A 22,808-nucleotide genomic window follows, 5' to 3' on the forward strand; every position below is an offset into this window, starting at 1 on the left:
GATTTTGTATCCCTGGTATAAACTGTGCAATTAGGCGAATTTGGTTGTGAATTGCCCAATGCCAAATTTTTTGTGCTAACAGGCTTAACTGCGTGGAGTGCGTCCCTCCCTGCTTGTTTAGATAATACATTGTTGTCATGTTGTCTGTTTTGACGAGAATGTATTTGTGAACTATTATTGGTTGGAAAGCTTTTAGTGCTTGAAAAACTGCAAGAAGTTCTAGGTGATTGATATGCAGTTTTGTTTGATGTACGTTCCATTGTCCTTGTATGCTGTGTTGATCGAGGTGTGCTCCCCACCCTGTCATGGAAGCATCTGTTGTTATTACGTATTGTGGCACTGGGTCTTGGAAAGGCCGCCCCTTGTTTAAATTTATGTTGTTCCACCACAGAAGCGAGAGGTAAGTTTGGCGGTCTATTAACACCAGATCTAGAAGGTGACCCTGTGCTTGAGACCACTGTGATGCTAGGCATTGTTGTAAGGGCCTCATGTGCAGTCTTGCGTTTGGGACAATGGCTATGCATGATGACATCATGCCTAGGAGTTGTAATACCATCTTTGCTTGTATTTTTTGTGTTGGATACATGCGTTGTATGATGGTGTTGAAATTTTGAATTCTTTGTGGACTTGGAGTGGCTACTCCTTTTGATGTGTCTATTATGGCTCCCAGGTATTGTTGTACCTTGCGTGGCAGAATTTTTGATTTTGTGAAATTGACGGTGAACCCTAGTTTGAAGAGGGTTTGTATGATATGATTTGTGTGATTTGAGCACTCTATTAACGAATGGGCCTTGATTAGCCAGTCGTCTAGATATGGGAACACATGTATTTGCTGCCTTCTGATGTGTGCAGCGACTACCGCTAGACATTTGGTAAAGACTCTTGGTGCGGTTGTTAATCCGAAAGGCAGTACCTTGAATTGGTAATGTATTCCTTTGAATACAAACCTTAGGTATTTTCTGTGCGATGGGTGTATTGGTATATGGAAATAAGCATCCTTGAGGTCTAAAGTTGCCATGTAGTCGTGCAGCTTTAGCAATGGCAATACTTCTTGTAGTGTGACCATGTGGAAGTGGTCTGATTTGATGAAAGTGTTGACTACTCTGAGGTCTAGGATTGGTCTCAGTGTTTTGTCCTTCTTTGGTATCAGAAAGTACAGTGAGTAAACTCCTGTGTTTATTTGTGTGTTTGGCACTAATTCGATTGCATTCTTTTGCAATAGTGCCTGCACTTCTATCTCTAGGAGATTGGAATGGTGTGTTGTTAAATTTTGTGCTTTTGGTGGTATGTTTGGAGGGAACTGTAGAAATTCTATGCAGTAACCATGTTGGATAATTGCTAGAACCCAAGTGTCTGTAGTGATTTTTTCCCATGCTGTGTAATAATGACCTATTCGTCCCCCCACTGGTGTTGTGTGGAGGGGGTGAGTGACATGTGAGTCACTGTTTAGTAGTAGGGGTTTTGGGGCTTTGGAATCTTCCTCTATTTCTAGGGAATTGCCCTCCTCTATATTGTCCCCGAAAACCTCCTCTATACTGTCCTTGGTAACTGGACGGTGTGGCTTGTGAGGTGCTGGCTTGTGTGCTTTGACCCCGAAACCCCCCTCGAAAGGGCGTTTTACGGAATGAGCTGTAATTCCCTCTGCTCTGCGGGGAGTAGAGTGCGCCCATGGCTTTGGCAGTGTCCGTATCTTTTTTGAGTTTCTCAATCGCTGTGTCCACTTCTGGACCGAACAGTTCTTTTTCATTAAAAGGCATATTGAGAACTGCTTGTTGAATCTCTGGTTTAAATCCAGACGTTCGGAGCCATGCATGCCTTCTGATAGTTACAGATGTATTAATTGTCCGTGCAGCTGTATCTGCAGCGTCCATGGAGGAGCGGATCTGGTTGTTGGAGATGGCCTGTCCCTCCTCAACCACTTGTTTTGCCCTATTTTGGAAGTCTTTGGGCAGATGTTCAATGAGATGTTGCATCTCGTCCCAGTGGGCTCTGTCATAGCGCGCAAGTAGTGCCTGGGAGTTCGCGATGCGCCACTGGTTTGCAGCTTGTGCTGCGACTCGTTTACCAGCTGCATCAAACTTGCGGCTTTCTTTATCTGGGGGTGGTGCATCTCCAGATGTGTGAGAGTTGGCCCTTTTCCTAGCTGCTCCTACAACAACAGAGTCTGGTGGCAGCTGTGTTGTGATGAAAGCCGGGTCCGTAGGAGGCGGCTTATACTTTTTTTCCACCCTTGGTGTGATTGCCCTACTTTTGACCGGGTCCTTAAATATGTCTTTTGCGTGCCGGAGCATACCAGGGAGCATAGGCAGGCTTTGGTAGGAGCTGTGGGTGGAGGAGAGTGTGTTGAACAAGAAATCATCCTCGACCTGTTCTGAGTGGAGGCTTACGTTGTGAAATTGTGCTGCTCTAGCCACCACCTGAGAGTACGCGGTGCTGTCTTCTGGTGGAGATGGTTTTGTAGGGTATGCCTCTGGGCTGTTATCTGACACTGGGGCGTCGTATAGGTCCCATGCGTCCTGGTCTTGGTCACCCTGGCTCATGGTGGTGTGAGCTGGGGAGTGTGATGGCGTTTGTGCTGGTGAAACGTTAATCACGGGCGGAGGAGAGGGTGGTGGTGTAACTCTTTTCACCACTTTTGGTTGTGGTGCTTGTTCCGTCTGGAACTCCAACCTTCTCTTTCTCCTAATGGGGGGAAGGGTGCTTATTTTTCCTGTCCCCTGCTGAATGAAGATACGCTTTTGCGTATGGTCCGCATCAGTTGCTTGTAGCTCTTCCTCAAACCTATGCTTCTGCATTTGGGAGGTTAGCGAGTGCTCTTCTGTATAAGAGCCTGAAGCTGGGTCGCTTGCAGTTTGTTTCGGCGTGGAAACTTTGTCTGCGTGTTTTTTCGGCTCCGAGGTGACTTTTTTTCTTTTCGGGGCCGAAACCTCTCGGCGTCGATCTGTTTCGGTGCCGCTGTCTCGGCGTCGAGCCGTGTCCACACCGGCATCTCGGTGTCGAGGCTTGTCTCCAGCACTTTCTCGGTCCCGAGAAGGCTGCGTGCCGGTGTCTTGACCGGAGTCGGACGATCTCGGCACCGTTTGGGCCTTTTTCGGTGCCGACGGTCGGTCACCGATTTTATGGGTTGAGCCATGGCCTGGTGGCAGTGGCGTCCCCTGGGCCTTGTAAATGTTTCTTTGTGTGGTTTTCGACGTCTTACTCACGGTTTGTGTATCGTCGAATCCTTCGGAGTCTGAGTCTTGGATCGAGAAGGTACCTTCCTCTTCCTGTTCCTCGAACTCCCGTCGGGCTGTCGGTGCGGACGCCATTTGAAGTCTTCTGGCTCGACGGTCTCGGAGTGTTTTTCGGGACCGGAACGCACGACAGGCCTCGCAGGTGTCTTCGCTGTGCTCAGGTGACAGGCACAGGTTGCAGACCAAGTGTTGGTCTGTGTAGGGGTATTTATTGTGGCATTTGGGGCAGAAACGGAAAGGGGTCCGTTCCATCGGCGTTCCTCAGCACGCGGTCGGGCCGACCAGGCCCCGACGGAGGATCGAAAAACTACCCCGAAGGGCACCGGAGCTCTTCGATCTTCGATGCGGTGTTGAATGTAAGTACGCCGATCCCGAACGCAACAATACCGACGAAAATCTTCCGAAATTAACTATTTTTTCTGTTCCGAAACTCGGAGCGACAGGAACACGTCCGAACCCGATGGCGGAAAAAAAACAATCGAAGATGGAGTCGACGCCCATGCGCAATGGAGACAAAAGGAGGAGTCACTCGGTCCCGTGACTCGAAAGACTTCTTCGAAGAAAAACAACTTGTAACACTCCGGCCCAACACCAGATGGCGAGCTATTGCAGAACATGCGTATCTACAGCGACAGATGCCATCGAACGAAAACAACTTCTTCCTAAAATGTTCCAGTCTTTTTTATTCCCTATCCGGGGGTGCGGAAGAGAATGCGCCTGAATAAGAGGAAGCCTGGATGACAAGACTCTCAGGCGCGGGGTGTTGGAAGAAGAATTTAGGGACATTCAGAGCGGGCCGATGGCGTGTGAAAGTCCTATTCACAGGAGAACCTGTGTTGGTTTGGACAATGTACCCAAAAGGACATCGGGGAGGGCTTCATTGAAAGTTAAGAGAGGCTCAGATGTGGAAGCCCCTGGCTGAAGCACTTCCATGAGGAAGTTGGACCTGACCTCTACAGTAGGTAGCTCAAGGCCAAAAACCTCGGCTGCCCTACTGACCACCATACCATAAATCGCTCCCTCCGTCACGGTAGGAGGAGACAGCATGCCAGCGTCTGGAGAAGTGTCCAGTCCACTGGCGTTGCCCAATCCCTGTGCCCAGTCCAAAGATGGGTCATCCAGGTATTCATAAGGGTCCAGGGACCCCTCCAATCCTTCCCCGAATTCGTACCCATAGGAAAAAAGGTCCTAATCCAACCTGGGGTAAGTGTGCCCCATCGAAGGCTGAGGCGGCGGCGGCCGACGCTGCTCCGACTCATCGGGAGCGTTGACAAATCGACCCGGCGCCGGGGGAAGGTCTCAGTGGTGCAACCAGCGAAGATGCGGACCTCAGTGGCCGAAGCCACCGGCGTGGAACCCGAAGGCCACTCAACCGAACCCCTTGGGCCCAAAGGTGCAGTATCAGGGTCGGTCCGCCCAAAGATGAGGCGCATGGCCTCATAGAATTCCTAAAGCTGGTCGGGGGTCGCTCCGGCTCCCAGAAACTCGAGGAAGCACTGAGTGGACCCAGAAGCAGGCACGTCAGACAAGCGGCGGGGACAAGTCGAAGTGTGATGAGACCGCTTCAATGACTGCTTACCTGCACCCGAAGATTTTGAGGAAGATGAGTGGCGATGGCTCCTCGAACAGTCTCGAGGCCTTCCTCTCGAGGGAGACCGGGACCTAAGCGGAATCGAGCACCAGGCCGCCATGAGCTTGAGGGACTGCTGCCTCAAGGCCTTCGGGTGCGTTGCCAGGCACTTTGAGTACGACTTCAGGTTTTTGGTCTCGCTCGAGACACTACAGACAAACCTGATGCGGATCAGTCACCGACATCATACAGTGGCAGGCCTCCCACAGCTTGAACCTGGTCTTCAGTGACATCCTCGATGCACCAAAAACTCACTTGAAAACTCGACAACACAGTTGAAATCGGTCAAAAAGACATCAGGGTAGGTCTTGCCAGATCCGCGCGTGGCGCGGAAAGAAAAGAACGGACATCACTGCGCTGAAGCGGCGTCTATGTACTACTCCCGACGTCATCAAGATGACTACGACGCCAACGATGCCCGCGGACTCGACCGACACCACCTACCAACACGCAAGGGTATTGCTCGAAGAAAAAACTCCAGATCCAGTCGGACGCCTGGGGAAAATTTAAGGAATCTGTGACTAGAAGTCTCTATCAGATGCATTTTTGAATGTATGATGATGTATTTGTACTCCTATTCATAGCTATGTCTTTTTTCCTACTACCAATAAAATACAATGAAAAAAAAGGTTGATTTGCAGATCTAATCATTACAAAACAAATGCAAGCCAAAGCTTGCAGTTTTATAATAGATACCTTAGAAAACACCAAACCGTAAATAGTGCTTTTACCCTTGCAAACGGCCTGGTCCCAGATCAAGCACTGAGGCACTTTACCGTTTGAGGCTTATAAATTTAATTCTTACCTTCAAATTATGTATGATGTCAACTCTCTTGTTCTGGCTGTCCTTAAAGTGAATCTGCACTCTTACAGGAAACTCTCCCCAGCCCCGTCTAGTAAGATGAAAAGGAGGTTCGCTAAAAAAGAGAACATGCGTAAACACTTAAATTACAGATTCAGGATTTTAAAACATTCAAAAATACCTAAAGCTATGTATTTTATTACAGATTGAAAAGAAAATGCATCCATGTTTGGTTAATCAAAAGCCTATAAAGTACATCAATTGGGGGTGTGGCCAGGAAGCCCACTGCCTAAGTACCACCTTTCAGCTCCGCCGTCTGCCTGATACTGCCATTGAGCAGGCTTGCGGTAACTCTCAGACTGGTGGGGAGACTCGCCCGGGTCCTTTAATGCTTATGTGACCAAGTTGATATCCCTGGTCTGCCCTGGTCAACATGGGGTCCACTGCCGTGGTGCAGGAAAGTGAAGTAATATGCAGTGAGGTTGGTTAGATATATCTATGCCATGGTCTCACTATGCAATACTCTCACAATGTCCTAAACTAGGTCCTTTGGGTTCACATTAATAAATCCCTAGCTGAGACCAGGTAGTGTGGCACAGAGAAGTCAGGCTTTACTACAGGAACGTGTTAAGCATTTCAGAGCACCAACATGGACGATAAGTAATTGACTTGTTTTGAAAGCAATCTGACACCAGTTTATAAAAACAGAGCAGATTTTTCTAGAAATGTTGACACCAAAACAAACAATCAAATTTGTATAACCAGAGTTATGGATTCTCAAATGTAAATTGAACCAGTGTAGTTCACTACTGTTAAACTTCAACATTTGGGTCAAACGAGAAAACAGCTAGTGTCAATTGGTCACTTGCATGTAGAGTCCAGTGGAAACCACTTGTGGTTAAGCTGATGCGGGTCCCAGGATCAGGGTTCAGCAGGCAGTGCAACTTTACCTGACTGGTAGGGCCCAGGTGCCAAGTTGTCCTGGCTGTCCTTATTGCTGAAAACAGGAGCCGCTGTACCTCAAAAAACATACTTGGGACATTTGGTCACATGTAGGTCACTTCAGGGGAACACACTGGAAGATAATCGGGTGTGGGTCCCTGGACCAAGGTTTGCCAAGTAGTACAACTTTATCTGACTCATATGGCCCAGGTGCAGAGTGGTCCTGAATGTCTAGGTGCTTAACGCAGGAGGTGTAAGAGCTGGATTCACCACTTAGATAGTGCAGGAGAGGAAACGGATACAAAAGTTCGAGAACTGAGACAACAAGGTGGGTGGATGAAGGTGTTGCGGGGTTCAGTTGAGGTATGATGTTGAGCAAAGGTGGCAATAGCTTGGCTGTCCACCAGCAAACCTTGGCAGCGGTAAACACAGCATGCAGATAATTTGACATCCTGGAGGAAAACAGAAAGTGTCTCACCTGTAGGTGTAGATTTGCACCTTGAAGATTTTATTGATTCACATGCAGTGCATTATTCCGCCATCTAGAGGTTGGATCCAGATTTTCTACTATTGCTCTTCAAAAAAATGTTTTGGGCCATTGTCTTTCTCTACCTTTGTTTGATGGTGACTGTCTAAGGCACCACCATTTGGTGTTGTCTTGTGACGCCCTACTTCCTCCAGAAGTCTCTGCTCCAGTTCGCCATCTTCAGACTTTTTTTTTTTTCCTCGTTTTTTTCTCTTTTCTTAAACTTCTTGGTGGAGATGGGTGGGTCTCATGTGAATCCAGAAAATCTTCAAGCTGCAAAACTACACCTACAGGTAAGAAACGTTCTATTTTGCAGTGTAAATCTGTTCTGGATTCACAGGCTATGCATTGATTTTAAAGCTGTTTTCCTTTATTGTTGTGGCTGGGTTGAAGATGGGTATGGATTTGAAAATAAATGATTTAACACACTTTGTCCTACCTGGTCTTCTTTACTCATTTGTATGTCAATACAATAATGTTTTGTAAATGTATGCACTGAAGCCCAAGTTGCTGCCATGAAGATTTCTTGTCACAGTGTGTTGGACATAAAAGCTGCTGTTGTTCCCTTCTTCAGTGTAGAGTGCGCTCCTGGAGCTCTAGGTATGGCTTCTACTGCATTGTAGTGACATAATTTAATTAACTGTGCGATCCAGCTTGAAACAGTGTTCTTTGACACTGCTTTTCCCCTAAAGTTTTTTGGGAAAGCAACAAACAATTGCTGAGATTTCCTAAAAGGTTTAGTTCTTTCAGTGTAATGTGTGATGCAATGTCTTAAATCCAATGTTTGTAGCCTTCTTTCTGCATGCTTTTTTGCATTTTGAAATAAACGTGGTATTAGAAAAGTTTGATTAACATGAAACTGTGAGACCACCTTTGGTAAGAAATGAGAGTCTGTTTTAATGACAATTCTGTCATTATGTATTTGGCAATAGGGTTCTTGAATAGTCAGCACCTGTAACTTATTTACTCTACACAAGGAAGTAATCGCCACTAAAAAAACGGTCTTTAACGTTAATATTTGCAAAGTTGCTTTGTGTAACGGCTCAAATGGGTTATCCATGTGTTGAGTAAGAACTACATTTAGAATCCATCTAGGCACTGGAACCCTCCTTGGTGGTGCTATCCTCCTAGCTCCTTCTAGGAATCATTTCACCACTAGAGATGTAAAAAACCTTTTTCTCATTTGACATCTTGTATAAGCAACTATTGAAGCCAGATAAACTCTTAAAGGAGCGTAAGTCAGTCCTTCTTGCCATAACGGAGATAACCATTTCAGTACTGTTTTCTCCTTTGTAATCTTTTTAATTAATTTGTTTTTTTCTACACTATAACGTAAAGCTTTTGTATTTTGCCATTTAGCAGTTCCTGGTTACAGGTTTTCTGGCTTCTTTTAAAATCGCTAAAATGTCTTTTGGTAGTTTCAAGAGGCCAAATTCTAAGTTTTCAGGAGCCACTTTGCTAATTTGAAGTATTCTGGCTTTGGATGTAGAACATTCTCTTTTCCCAGGAGTAACAAGTCTTATCTCTTTGGCAGGCATTGAATATCCCTCTGCACTAACACTATCAGCTCCGAATACCATATTTGTCTTCCCACTGCAGTGCTATTAGAATTAGCATCATGTGACTCCTCTTGCATTTGTTGATTACTCTGTGCAATGGGGAAATTGGTGGAAAAGCGTAAGCAAATGTTCCTGACGAGTCTATCGAAAGGGCATTTCCCTGAGATTGGGGGTATGGTAGTTTGGATGCCAAGTTTGGCATTTCGCATTCCAAGGGGTCGCAAACAGGTCTATTGATGGGGTACTCCATGATTTTAAAATACTGTGTTCCACCTTCTGATTCAACTCCAATTCGTGTAGCATGTTGCTAACCTGCTCAACCTGTCTTCCTCGCAATTTTCCTTCCCCGGTTAGTGAACTGCTTAATCTCTATGTCTCTCTGGATTGCCCATTTCCAGATCTGTTGAGACAACATTGGGGGGGGGGGCGGGGGTGGGGGGGACGACTGGGTCCCTCCCCGTTTGTGGATATAGAACATTACAGCTGCGTTTTCAGTCTGAATTAGAACTACCTTTTTGTGAAGGTGTTTCTGAAAAGCTTTCATGGCTAACCAAACAGTCTTTTGTTCAAGACAATTTATGTGTTACACTAGGACCAGAATGTTCCATATCCCTCTTATCTTTAGAGAGGCCATATGAGCTCCCCATCCCATATGTGAGGAATCTGTTATGGTCACTGTAGGAGTTGTTTGCAGAAATATTCTTCCCAGAGTAATGTGTTCCCTGTTGAACCACGCCATTTCTTCCTGAACCTTCTGTGTGGCAACCACTAGATCATCCCAAATCCCCGTTGCTTGAGACCACGGATTCTGAAGCCATTCTTGGATTGATCTCATATGTAGTTTCACATATGGGATTAAAGGAATGCAAGATACATTTTTCCCTAATGATTTCCCCACCAGCCTTGCTGTCAGAGCTTACACCTTCCGTTAACAGAGTACTGAGAGTTTCTTCCAACAGGGACTGAGTCCTCTTCAAACTGGAGAATGCCTTTGCTTGAATAGAAATCAGTCTTGCTCCCAAAAACAACTGTTCTGGTTCTGTCGATGACTTCTCTATGTTTAAGGAAAACTCTAGTGTATGTAGTGTTTCACATTTGAAATGTCCTGTTTGCATTTTTGATAAGGGTATGCTCTCACCAACCACTCATCTAAGTAAGGATACACGTGAATCCCTCTCCTTCTGAGGTGTGCTGCAGCCACTGTTAAACATTCTGTCAACACTCTTGATGCCGATTTTATCCCAATAGCCAGGACTCTGAATTGGTAGTGTCTGTTGTCAACTACAAACCTTAGATATTTTTTGTGTTATGCGTTCACTGGGATGTGCAAGTAAGCATCCTGTAAGTCTATAGTTGCCATGTAATCCTCTTTTTGAAGTTAAAGGATACCTTCCTGTAAGGTTGTCATTTTGAATGTTTGAGAATTATGATTTTGTTGATGTATCTGAGGTCTGGAATTGGATGCAAGGAGCCGTCCACCTTTGGAATTAGGAAATATGTTGAGTAATTTCCCTTATTGATATCTTGCTTTGGTACCCTTCCTGCAGCTTGCTTGCCTAACAATTGTCTTCCTTTAGGAGGCGATTAATTTCCTCCTTGGAATGAATCCTTTTCTTTGGTCTCCTTGCTAGTGGAAATTTTACTAATTCTATGCAATATCCATGTTTTATTGTAATTAGGACCATTTTTGTTTGAAGTTATTTTCCTCCACTCCTGGAGAAAAAAATGTAATTCTTCCACCTACCGGTGAATTGTGTTCTACTTTTGTTTTGATAATGTTCGGGTTTGTTGCCTTCATGTTTGGTGCTGCTCTGCGGTCGCTTATTTGCTGGTGTTGAGCTTCCTCTTCCTGACTGATCTCAGATTCTAGCTCTACCCCTAAATGTATTCCTCCCTTGTTGTTGGTACTGCCAGCTTTGTTGCAAAGGTACTGACTGTGTGCTCCATTGGAAGCCTTGGTGAGTACTCCCCATCTGAAAGGTATCTCTTGAGACTGGTGTTTTTGATGGAAAGGAGCCCCTCCTAAGATCACCTCGAAACTGCAATGCTCCCATAGATTTTGCAGTCTCGTTGTCTGGATTTAATTGGTCTAAGCAATCATCAACTTGGTTCCCAAATAATTGCTGGCCATTGAAAGGCGTGTTCATTATGTTTGCCTGAACTTCTGGTTTGAACCCAGAAATTCTTAAGCAAGAGCATATTCTAAATGTAACCTCCATCATGAGCTGGCAGCTAGATGTATTTTCAGCATCTAAGGCAGATTTTAGGTAGGTATTTGGAATGTTCCTGCCACTATCAACCAGCTGTGCCGCTCTCTTTTTATATTATTCAGGGAGGTGCTTCATCAACTCTCATATCATCCCAGTGTTAATGAGTGTCTCTATATAAAAGAGCATTTGAATTAGCAATGTGCCATCGGTTCTCTGCACTGCGTTCCATGGTTCTCCCCATGAGCTCCATTTTCTTACTCTCTTTGTCTGGGAGTGGTCCCGTCTTTGAGGGAACATTTGCTCTTTTCCTAGGTTTTGCCTGATGAATGAGTCTGCTGGAATCATTCCCTTTATGTAAGGTGGATCCTTAGAGGACAACTTGTATTTCTTCTCAGTTCTGGGAGTACTGTTAGTGGCTCAAATGCTTTCTTGCACTAGTCCAATACACTAAGAAGTATGGGCAGACACTGATTCTTCATTTGGGTAGGTAGCAGTGGTTCTAGGAGGAAGCAAGAATGTGGTTGGTCTTCCTCTAATTAGACATTGAATTTATCAGTTTCTTTTTATATTACCAGATTGTACATTCCTATGTCATCTGGTAGCAATGGTTTTGCTAAATAGAAGTCAACCTCCTTTTTTGAGAGAATCCCCTTCCAGGTCTTCCCCACTGACTTTACCCAGACTCTCCTTCTTCTGACGGCTGAAAATATTCAAGGTCTTTCTTCTTCTCATGATATATGTACTCTTCCTTTTCTTGAGGCTCAGAAGTTAGGGAGGGGGGATATCCTCCACCTCCTGCTCAGTGAGTTCTTTTGACGTTAACGTTTTCGGAGGTACTGTGAAGGCTTTAAGACTTTCGTCAAACTCCTTCTTTTGGGTGAGTGCAGCCATTTCTGCCTTGAGCCTCTACTGTTTATTCTCCATTTTGGACTCCTGGTCTTCTGGGCCTGTTGTGATGTGTTTTCTTTTCAACATCAATGTCGAAGCCTCTTTCGCAGCCCTCTCTGGCTGTGCGCTTTTGATGGCTCGTTTGTGCGTCGACAGCCTTGAATGGGATGCAGCATTTTTCGCATTCCCTTATATCGATTACTCATGCTTTTTTGAGCCATTTGCTCCACCGGACACCGCTTCGAGGGCTCCGTAGGATTCTCTCTGAGTTCTGTCTGTGGATGGCAAGCATTTATGCCAAATCCTCCTTCTGATTTTGTGAGTCTGATTTTTTTCAACTTATGAGATTCACTAGAGGCTTGAGGGTCTTAACCCCTTGTGGTGGTTCTTCGGCACCGCCTCTTCTATCTCCACAATGTTCCAATCGCCGGAACAGTGGACGTCGTCAGCGTCACCGGCCTTCTGGGCGACGTCAAAGGCATCAGCGCCGAAGCAGTTCCTCCAGAAGAAAGAAAGGGCATAAAGGGTGTCGGTTTGTAAGGAGCCGGAGCACCCAAGTCAAAGGCCAAAGGACCCGACTGACCCGGATGCCCACCACCAGGCACCATGGTGGCAAAAACATTAAACATAGCATTCAGAAATGCTGCGGGGTCCGTGCTCGGCGCCAAGAAAGCTGAACAACCTTGAGGAACCAGTGCCGGAGGTGAAGCCGATGACGGCCCAGGCTTCCCCTGCTCCAGAGAAGCCCTCGGCTCCTGATGTGGATTCACTTCATACACCGACAGTGGAGTCGTCGGAAAAGCTGGAGTCGTCTGAGGTGGAGGCGAGACAGTCGGGCTGATCTCCCACGTCAGCGGGAGCGTTCTCTGCTCGATCGGTGCTGTGAGCCATGTTGACGTCGAGAGTACCTATCGCACCGATGAGTCTTCGATGATCTTGAAGAAGACTCTCTACGATGATGCTTCTCCTTCCTCTTCTTAGAACGAGCAAGAAACAATTTAGCCTCTTGTTCTTTCAGGGCCTACGGATTCATGTGTTGGCATGAACCGCATGACTCGACCTCATGGTCGGAACTAGGGCACCATAAGCAATTCTCATGCGGGTCCGTGATCGACATGCGACCTCCACACTGTTTACAGGGTTTAAAACCCGACTTCCTCGGTTGTGACATAGATACACCGAAGTGAAACTGTAGCTCCCTGGTAGCCTCGAAGAAAAAACGTTACTTGAAGGCACGGAAAAAAGGGAACTGATGTCTGCATGTCGACGAGGGCTTCTTATTGCCTGGATGACGTCATATGGCGCCGCGTGGAGTCGAGCAATTGTGACGTCATCGTCGACGTGCAGAGCTGGAAGAAAATATCCGCTGAGAGCTGGCACGTGGGGAAAATTCTTTAGGTGAGGAATCCACAGGTAGTTGTATCCATCAGAATCCAGGAATTAAGGGTGTCCCTGAGCCCAGCTCACCAGATTCCTGGCAACCTCAAGAATACAACAAAAATAAAGAAGAAGGACTGCTAAGCTGACCCCCAGCAGAGAAGACCAAAGACATCAACTGATTTGGCCCCAGCCCTACTGGCCTGTCTCCAGCTTCTTAAGCCCCTGCTACAAAAAGGTGACGCATCCTGCAGGACCAGCAACTTCTTAAAAGCCCCAAGATGACTGCCTGCACACCAGATAACCAAGATCTCCCATGGACAGCAGCCCTGTCTAGAAAGAATCTCAAGCAAAGGACTTCTGAACCGCCCCGGATCCGTGAGCCCTGCCCACTCTGCACACGACATCCACTGTCCAGTTGGCCCAATGGTCTAGAGCAGGTCCCCAGGTGCTTCCGACCTCGTGTCCACCCTGGGTTGACCCATCCTGACAAAGACAACGATGTCTGCAGACTAAATCCACAGGACCCCCTACCTGTGAAGGATCCGGACAAAGCTACCCGACAACAAAAGGTACCCTGCACCCGCAGCCCCTTGGCCTTCGGGAACCTGACACCCGGTGCAGCAACGTGCAGACATCAGTCCTCCCCACTGTCCAGCCTGTGGTGTCCCTAAATCGACCTCCTGGACCCAGCCTGCAGCCTATTTGTGACCCCTGGGATCCCCCCATTGAAAATCATTGGGAGCCCGATGATGAGTTTGCAACCTGCACCCAGCCGCCACTGTGCGTGTGTTTGGTACTGACCTTTGGCCCCCCTGGTGGTCTCCTAAACCCCACAGCTCTGCCCTCCGAAGACACTGATACATAACTGCTGGCAGATCCAATTCCGATAGCCCCAGTCTCCATAACAGCCCATTTTAAATCTTGTAGTAACTTTGACCTCTTCACCTGGCCCAGTGTTGCTGGTGGTCGGTGTTTGAGGTTGACTAGAACCACAGCCTGTGGACATCCTATCACCCGGAGACTGGAGCTGTAAATGTCTGAGCAAAACTATGCTAACTTTTCACCCCACCCCTCAGATAAGCCTTACTGCTCAACCACACTACCACAAATGAGAGCATTAGTATTATCTACTTTAGCCTCTGTTAAGCCTCTGGGGAATCCCTGGACTCTGTGCAGACTATAGCTCATTTTGATATAGTATATATAGTGCCAGCTTCCTACAGGATCAATATGTGTCACACATGTGGTGGGAGGTCACAGCCCTACCTACTGCGATATGGCACCCCAAAATAATTCTGATGTGAAGGTTGTAACACGGAACGTCAATGACCTTGGCAATATAATTAAGTGCACCATTGTCATAAAATACATCCCCAGACATACTCCCGAATTCGTCCTATGACATGAAACCTATCTAAAGGTAAACCGATACAGGCACTGGACCGAATGGGATACTCCCTTCTAGCTTACTGAGTTTGGAACAGGGTCATAAGCTCCGGCTCGGACAACAGGAGCTCAGAGACTTTGTGGAAAACAAGGCCAGGACACAAGCCCTAGCTGTGCAAAGCTGCCTCTATGACATTGGTGATAAGAATAACAAACTCAAAGGTGGCTTGAAAGAAGGGATAGGGGGAGGAACTGGGTAGCGGCATTAAGCGATGAGGAAGAAGTAACCCACCACTGGGGAAGCAATAGCAGAAACCTTTGCCAAGTATTACGAAACAATATACATGCACACGACTATATATACGGATGAGGACTGTGTAGAACTATTGAGGGATATCTCCCTCCAGGCTCTTGCTAGTGAGGATAGGGATGATCCGGAGCAAGATTTGTTGGAGGAGGAGATGAGGAGTGCAATCAGAGAACTCTAGTCAGTGAAGGCAGCCGGGTCAAATGGATTACCAATAGAGCTGTACAAATGTGTGGCTAAAGATGTGGCGAAGCTGAAAAAGCTCTTCAAAAACCCCACCCTCAATAATTACACTGGATAGTTTTGCACCCTAATAAGGCCTGCCTGAACAGAATGGCCAGAACAGTTTGCTTGGCATCATGTATTTGTTTACATTTTTAAAATAGTAACAGAACTTAACTGCAATGTTTAAATAAGCCTAGAAGCTGCCAATTTAATAGAACAATTGTGAAAAATGTGGAGTGGAACCAGAGTTTTATTTTTTCTACTGGTGTGTTGGGAGGGTGAGGGGGGCATTAAAACGTTTGAAAACCATTGGCGTAGAGAGTCTGACATTGAGGGGTATACGTGTGTTTTATTCCACCACATACTAGGTGAGGAGGATACTCCAGACATTCGACTTGACGGGAGTGCAGAGGGTGGGTCGCTCGGTGGGGAGAGGTCGGTGAGGCCCCTAGTCAACCTGGCTTGATTCCCTAATTTCAAACACAAGGAAAGATATTGAAAAGAGAAAGAGATGTTATTCGAGGGGCACTGTTTCAGGACCTCTCTCTCATTATTCTCCAGAAGTAAGGGGACTTTAACCCGATCACTTACTACCTATGCAGTAATGATTTTACCTATGGTTGGGGCCATTTCTCCTCATCTTTTGCTGGTTGGAAAACTCCACCAGTTTCAGAAGCACAACATGTCTTGGACCTCACAGGGGAGGTCTTCAGGGAACCATCCAGGTACTGGACAAAGAGGCCATGTCTCTGTTGGACCACACCCTAGTTTCAATTGTACTTTGGATGTCTGGGAAAAGATACACAAGGAATGTGGAGGCTTCGAGATAGTATATTAAAGTCAATACAGAAGCAGAGAGGAAAGCTACTGCTCAATATATGTCAGATAATGATACGGCACATATTTCCTAGGGTGTCCTGTGGGAAGCACTGCTTGCAGTGGTTAGAGAGGAGTTGGTTAAGGTATCAGCTGGGGAGAACATAATTAAAAGAGAGAAGAGTGGGAGACTGGAGAAGGTTCTGAAAGAACTTGAAGCCATTCATAAAAGAACTGGGGAACTGAGGGTCTAAGGGTTAGACCTCACTTGAAAACAACTTAAATTGTACTTAGGGAAGAATATGCCTTCCTCCGACTTCTACAAAAATTCCACATAAGTGACAAATACGTCCTTCTTCGTCTTCAAGTTGCAGGAATCTGTTTTCCTAGGTTCTGGGGGCCCCTAAATACTCGATTTAGGGGTGTGTTTAGGTCTGGGGGGGTTAGTAGCCATTGGCTACTAGCCCTGAGGGTGGCTACACCCTCTTTGTGCCTCCTCCCTGAGGGGAGGGGGGCACATCCCTAATCCTATTGGGGGATTCCTCCAACTGCAAGATGGAGGATTTCTAAAAGTCAGAGTCACCTCAGCTCAGGACACCTTAGGGGTTGTCCTGACTGGCCAGTGACTCCTCCTTGTTTTTCTCATTATCTCCTCCGGCCTTGCCGCCAAAAGTGGGTCCGTGGCCAGAGGGGGCGGGCATCTCCACTAGCTGGAATGCCCTGTGGCGCTGTAACAAAGGGGGTGAGCCTTTGAGGCTCCCTGCCAGGTGTTACAGCTCCTGCATGGGGAGGTGAGAAGCACATTCACCCAGTACAGGCTTTGTTACTAGCCACAGAGTGACAAAGGCACTCTCCCCATGTGGCCAGCAACATGTCTGGTGTGTGGCAGGCTGGTAAAACTAGTCAGCCCACACTGGAAGTCGGGTATGTTTTCAGGGGGCATCTCTAAGATGCCATCTGGGGTGTATTTCACAATAAAATGTACACTGGCATCAGTGTGTATTTATTGTGCTGAGAAGTTTGATACCAAACTTCCCAGTTTTCAGTGTAGCCATTATGGTGCTGTGGAGTTCTTGTATGACAGACTCCCCAACCATATACTCTTATGGCTACCCTGCACTTACAATGTCTAAGGTCTTGCTTAGAGACTGTAGGGGCATAGTGCTCATGCACCTATGCCCTCAGCTATGGTATAGTGCACCCTGCCTTAGGGCTGTAAGGCCTGCTAGAGGGGTGACTTATCTATGCCATAGGCAGTGTGAGGTTGGCATGGCACCCTGAGGGGAGTGCCATGTCGACTTAGTCATTTTCTCCCCACTAGCACACACAAGCTGGCAAACAGTGTGTCTGTGCTGAGTGAGGGGTCCCCAGGGTGGCATAAGACATGCTGCAGCCCTTGGAGACCTTCCCTGGCATCAGGGCCCTTGGTACCAGGGGTACCAGTTATAAGGGACTTACCTGGATGCCAGGGGGTGCCAATTGTGGAGACAAAGATACAGTTTTAGTGAAAGAACACTGGTTCTGGGGCCTGGTTAGCAGGCCTCAGCACACTTTCAAATCATAACTTGGCATCAGCAAAGGCAAAGAGTCAGGGCGTAACCATGCCAGGGAGGTATTTCCTTACATTCTGCTCGTAGACCGATGCCTTTGCGAATGTCCCAATTCCAAATAGTCTGCGATTCCCAAGATAGGAGAAGAGACTTAGTTTCCCCTTGCTTGTTTAGATAATGCATTGCTGCAGTATTGTCCTTTGTTATGAAAACTGCTGAGTGCTTTATTCTTGCGAGGAAAACCTGCAGGGCCAGGGAGACTGCTCTCAACTCCAGGAAGTTGAGGTGATATTTTCGAAAGGGGTTGCTTCACTTTCCACTGATCTGAAGGTCTTGAAGATACGCTTCCCACTCGTCTCAGGGAAGCATCCGTGGTGATGACTAACGGAGCGCGAGGAGATAGGAAAGTAAGACAGACTGCGATGTTTCCCTGGTCTTTCCGCTAGTGGAGGGCTTGAACCATCTGAGGAGTTACTGTGATTAAATCATTGAATGAGCCCTCACTCTATCCACTGAAGATCTAGTTCTTCCTGCAGGGGATGCATCCTTAGTTGACAAAAGGGGACTAACTGTATGCAAGAAGACATCATCCCCAGAAGCAATTTGTAGGTGCGTACAGAAATACTTTTTTCTTTGTACTCTGCTTGTTAGGCAAACGAGTCTTGCTTGTCTCACCATTGAAGGGAAAGCTCTGTCCTTGATGGTGTCGATTTTTGCTCCTAAAAAGGTCGTCACTCTTGTTGGCAATATGTTTGACTTGCTCAGATTCAGAGTGAGACCCAGCTCGTCGAATAATGCTATGCAAGCTGTTGTTGAGTCGTGAGCGGCCTGAGACGAGCGCGCTTTTATTAGCCAATCGTCTAAGTAGGGAAAGTTGTGCAATTTTTCTTTCTCAGGAAAGCCACTACGGGAGCTATGCACTTTCTAAAGATTCTGGAGGGCAGGCTTCAGGTCAAATGGAAGAACCTTGAATTGGAAATGGCTGCCTGCTACCACGAAACAGAGGTATTTTCTGTGGGCAGGTGAAATCGGAATTTGAAAGTAAGCGTCCTGTAGATCCAGAGACGTCATGTAATCTCAGTGGTTAATGCGGAGAAGAATATATTGCAACGTGTCCATGCGAAAGGTTAGACGTTTGAGGTATTTGTTTAGGTCCCTGAGATCTAGAATGGGACGCCAAGATTCCCAGTTTTTGCGCACCAGAACAACAGGAGTAAAAACGTTTGCCTTTTTCCGAAGAAGGAAACCTCTCTATCGCTCCTTTCCTGAGCATGGTCATGACCTCCAGCCGAAGTTGTTTTAGATACTTCTGAAAGAAGGTATGAGGAAGACGAAAAGGTGGGCGTTGAATGAACTCTAACGTATGGCTAAAACGAACAATCTTTAAAACCCACTGATCTGATGTTATTTGTTCCCACTTCCGATAGAAGTGTAATATCATTCCTCCTATCTTCTGGATTTGTGGTAAGGTTGTAGCCGGAGCCTGGAACATGTCATTGACGTCTGAGCGCTTCTTTGCTCTGACGCGGTATACCCCTAGTAGGGGGTCTGGAATAGGACACCTGAGGTGGTTGCCTTTGGGTGTATTGAGGCCGAAACTGGTGTGTAGCGTAGGAGGGGTAACGAAAATTCGGGTAACCCGCTTGATGTGTTGAGACTCCTCGGCCTCTGGAGGTACGAAAGGGCATCCTCTTAAATTGAGGTGTTCCTAAGGACCTTGCAGTGTCTGTGTCTGATCTGATCTGATGGCTTGCAGGGCCTCATCAACATGCTTGCATAACAGAGCCTCTCCATCGAAAGGAAGGTCCAATACCTTATTGGGAACCTCTGGACAAAAGGAAGTTGACCTAAGCCAGCCTTGACGCCGCAGCACTGCCCCACCAGCTAGCTGCCGAAAAGCTGTGGTTGCTACATCCATGGAATAGTCTTTCACCTCAGCCGAGGAGCGCTCTCCCTCCAAGAGGATTTTCTTGACCTCCACCTTAGAGTCTTCTGAAAGGTGGTCTAGGTACGGGACAATATCAGTCCACAGATGTCTGTCATACCTACCCAGGATTGCCAATTAATTCGCTGCTCTTACTATCAGACCGGACATCGAAGAGAAACGCTTCCCAATGTTGTCCAGTCTTCTCCCCTCTTTGTCTGGAGGAGCTGAAATTGGCGTTGATGGATTTTTGGAACGCCTCTGTGCTGCCTGGGTTATGACCAAGTCTGGCTTCGGGTGACTAACTAGACAAGCCGGGGCGTTCTCTAGGGCCTTATATTTTTTTGACCAATCTAGGCAAGACTGCCTTCACTGTAGCTGGATTTCTCATCACTTTGAGACCTTCCTCCCAGATGTAGTCGAATATCGGTATGGAGCGGACACTCTTCTGAAAAGGCTCCTTGAAGTCATATAAAAACAATTCATCTGTTTGGATAGCATGGGTATCACAAATCTTTTTGCTGCACTCTCAAGCAGATTATGGAAACCCCCAATATCTCCTGGGGGAGAATCCACAGGAGTAGGTGATGGAGAAGAGGCTGTCCGCAATATATAGTTGTCCAATCAGAGTTGGCATCCTGCAATTCTCCTCCTCTCTCTTCATCCAAAGAGTCATTAACCTGCATGAAAGACTTTTGCGGGGTACTTCTGGCCGATCTAGGAGATAATCTAGGTTGTGGCACTGGAGTGGCAGGCATCGAGAGAGGAAGAGCTGTTTGAATGTCCGATTGTGGTGCTGATGGAAACCTCTTTTTGTAATCTGATAACATGAGCTGTAAATCAGAAATAAGGGAACTCGGGACACAGACCATGTCCTCTGGTACATATGTCTGCGGTCGTTGAGGAGAATAATACTCTTGATAATATTCCCCTTCATCCTCTTGACCCTTAACATGGAGTTGTGAAGGGCTATGGGCTACCCCAAACGGCCCATTTACATCCGAATCTTCCTCCAAAAGAGGAGTTGGAATTAATGGTGTAACCTTGCTTGGGGATGTAGCTATTGGAGTGATATCTCCTCTTCCAGAAACAGACTGCGTTTTTCTCATCGTCGACGTTGACGACAGAACCGTCAACAAGGTCGTCAACTAAGTTGTGTCCGATAGCCCTACTGCTCCTGTCAACGGTGTCGCCGACTACAGCGTAGATATAATAAACCTCGTCAATGATGTCGTCGACGGAGCTGTTGTCGGAATTGTCGACGACGTCTTGATCTTCAACATCGACGACCTAGATTTTGTTACCGTCATCGTGGATGCTGTCAATGAGGAAGAAGTCACCATCGAGAGACTAGTTACTGTCGCAGTCAATGCAGCCGGTGTGTACGCTCTTGTCAACGACAGTGTCGATGACGATGACTTAGTCGACGGTGGAATCGTCGTCAACGGTCTGTCTTCAGAAGCTAAAGAAGGCTTTCTGAACACCGTCAGAACCTTTGGAGGAGGTGTAGAAGGCTCTGAGTAAGGTTTAGGTACCTCCTTTGATGTTGAAGGTTGATGCCTGGACTTAAAGGAGGATCTTCTCTCCTGAGGTGAGGATGAGAGACTGCGGCATTCTCCAGACCCCGCAAGGTCTTTTTGAATATCTTTGAGGGTTGTTTTGAACCCTTTTCAGAATGAGGTGAACTTTGCCGCTTTTGTGACTTCTTAGAAGACCATGAAGACTCCTCACTGTCAGAGTCCGAGACAGGGTTTTTTCTTGATTTAAGCTTCTGGAGCCATATCAACAATCTCCCCTCTCTATCCTTTAAAGTATTTGAGGAAAAGGTACGACATACCTTACAGTCAGTAGCAGAATGTTCAGGATAGAGGCAATATACACAATCTGTATGAGGGTCTTCTGAATGGGGCCTTTTCTTCCCACATGTGCTGCAAGCTCTAAAGAGATTTTTTCTCTCTCTGTTAGACATCCTGCTGGTACAACAGGCCCCTCTAAAGTATGAGTGTAAGTCACAAACACCTAACCCCTTCGCTGCCAGGCCTTTTCCCCCTCCTGTGCTGAGCCTTTTTTTTGCTATTTGGGGCATTTGTTCACATAAGCTACCTACGCCAAATTTGTGTCCTTTTTTTCCAACGTCCTCGTGATTCTAGAGGTACCCAGACTTTGTGGGTTCCCCTGAAGGAGTCCAAGAACAGTGAACATTTTTTTTTTTTTTTTTAAATGGCAAAAAAGGGCTGCAGGAGGCAGCTCGTGGTTTTTTCCCTTAAAATGGCATCAACAAAGGGTTTGCGGTGGCAAGACCACCATCTTCCCAGCTTTCAGGAACAGGCAGACTTGAATTGGAAAACCCAATTTTTCAATACAATTTTGACATTTTACTGGGACATACCCCATTTTTACTATTTTTTGTGCTTTCAGCCTCCTTCCAGTTAGTGACCAAAATGGGTGCGAAACAATGCTGGATCCCAGAAAGCTAACCATTTCTGAAAAGTAGACAAAATTCCGAATTCAGCAAGGGGTCATTTGTGTACATCCTACAAGTGTTTCCTACAGAACATAACAGCTAAAATAAAGAAATATTGAAATTGAGGTGAAAAAAACAGCCATTTCTCTCCACGTTTTACACTGTATCTTTTTCTTGCGATGTCAGATTTTTTAAAGCAATCTACTGTTACGTCAGCTGGACTCTTCTGGTTGCTGGGATATATAGGGCTTGTAGGTTCATCAAGAACTCTAGGTGCCCAGAGCCAATAAATGAGCTGCACCTTGCAATGGGTTTTTATTCTATACCGGGTATACAGCAATTCATTTGCTGAAATCTAAAAAGTGAAAAATAGGTATCAAGAAAACCTTTGTATTTCCAAAATGGCCACAAGATAAGGTGTTGAGAAGCAGTGGTTATTGGCACAGCTCTGAATTCCGGGGTGCCCATACTAGCCTGTGAATTACAGGGCATTTCTCAAATAGACGTCTTTTTTTACATTGGAAGGAAAAAATGTAGAGAAAGCCAAGGGGCAATAACACTTGTTTTGCTATTCTGTGTTCCCCCAAGTCTCCCGATAAAAATGGTACCTCACTTGTGTGGGTAGGCCTAGCGCCCACGAAAGGAAATGGCTCAAAACACAACGTGGACCCATCACATTTTTTCACAGAAAACAGAGGTGTTTTTTGCAAAGTGCCTACCTCTGGATTTTGGCCCCAGCTCTGCCGGCACCTGGGGAAACCTAGCAAACCAGCGCAATTTTGAAAACTAGACACCTAGGGGAATCCAAGATGGGTGACTTGTGGGGCTCTGACCAGGTTTTGTTACCCAGAATCCTTTGCAAACCTCAAAATGTGACCAAAAAAAACACTTTTTCCTCTCAGTTCTGGAATCTGAGAGGAGCCACAAATTTCCTTCCACCCAGTGTTCCCCCAAGTCTTCTGATAG

The 22,808-nt window shown here is 46.5% G+C and overlaps 1 protein-coding gene across 2 annotated transcripts in view; it reads right to left on the reverse strand.

The window, feature by feature from the left end:
• The window catches only part of YEATS2 (YEATS domain containing 2), a 1,667,962-nt gene that overhangs the window by 1,378,927 nt on the left and 266,227 nt on the right, over window positions 1–22,808 (reverse strand). For both annotated transcript variants that reach the window (XM_069213699.1, XM_069213698.1), the window contains exon 8: window positions 5,669–5,780. In XM_069213699.1, coding sequence (XP_069069800.1) covers window positions 5,669–5,780 — 112 coding nt within the window. The remainder of the gene's footprint in view (window positions 1–5,668; window positions 5,781–22,808) is intronic.

This window comes from Pleurodeles waltl, chromosome 11, assembly GCF_031143425.1.
Source record: "Pleurodeles waltl isolate 20211129_DDA chromosome 11, aPleWal1.hap1.20221129, whole genome shotgun sequence".
Taxonomy (NCBI): domain Eukaryota; kingdom Metazoa; phylum Chordata; class Amphibia; order Caudata; family Salamandridae; genus Pleurodeles; species Pleurodeles waltl.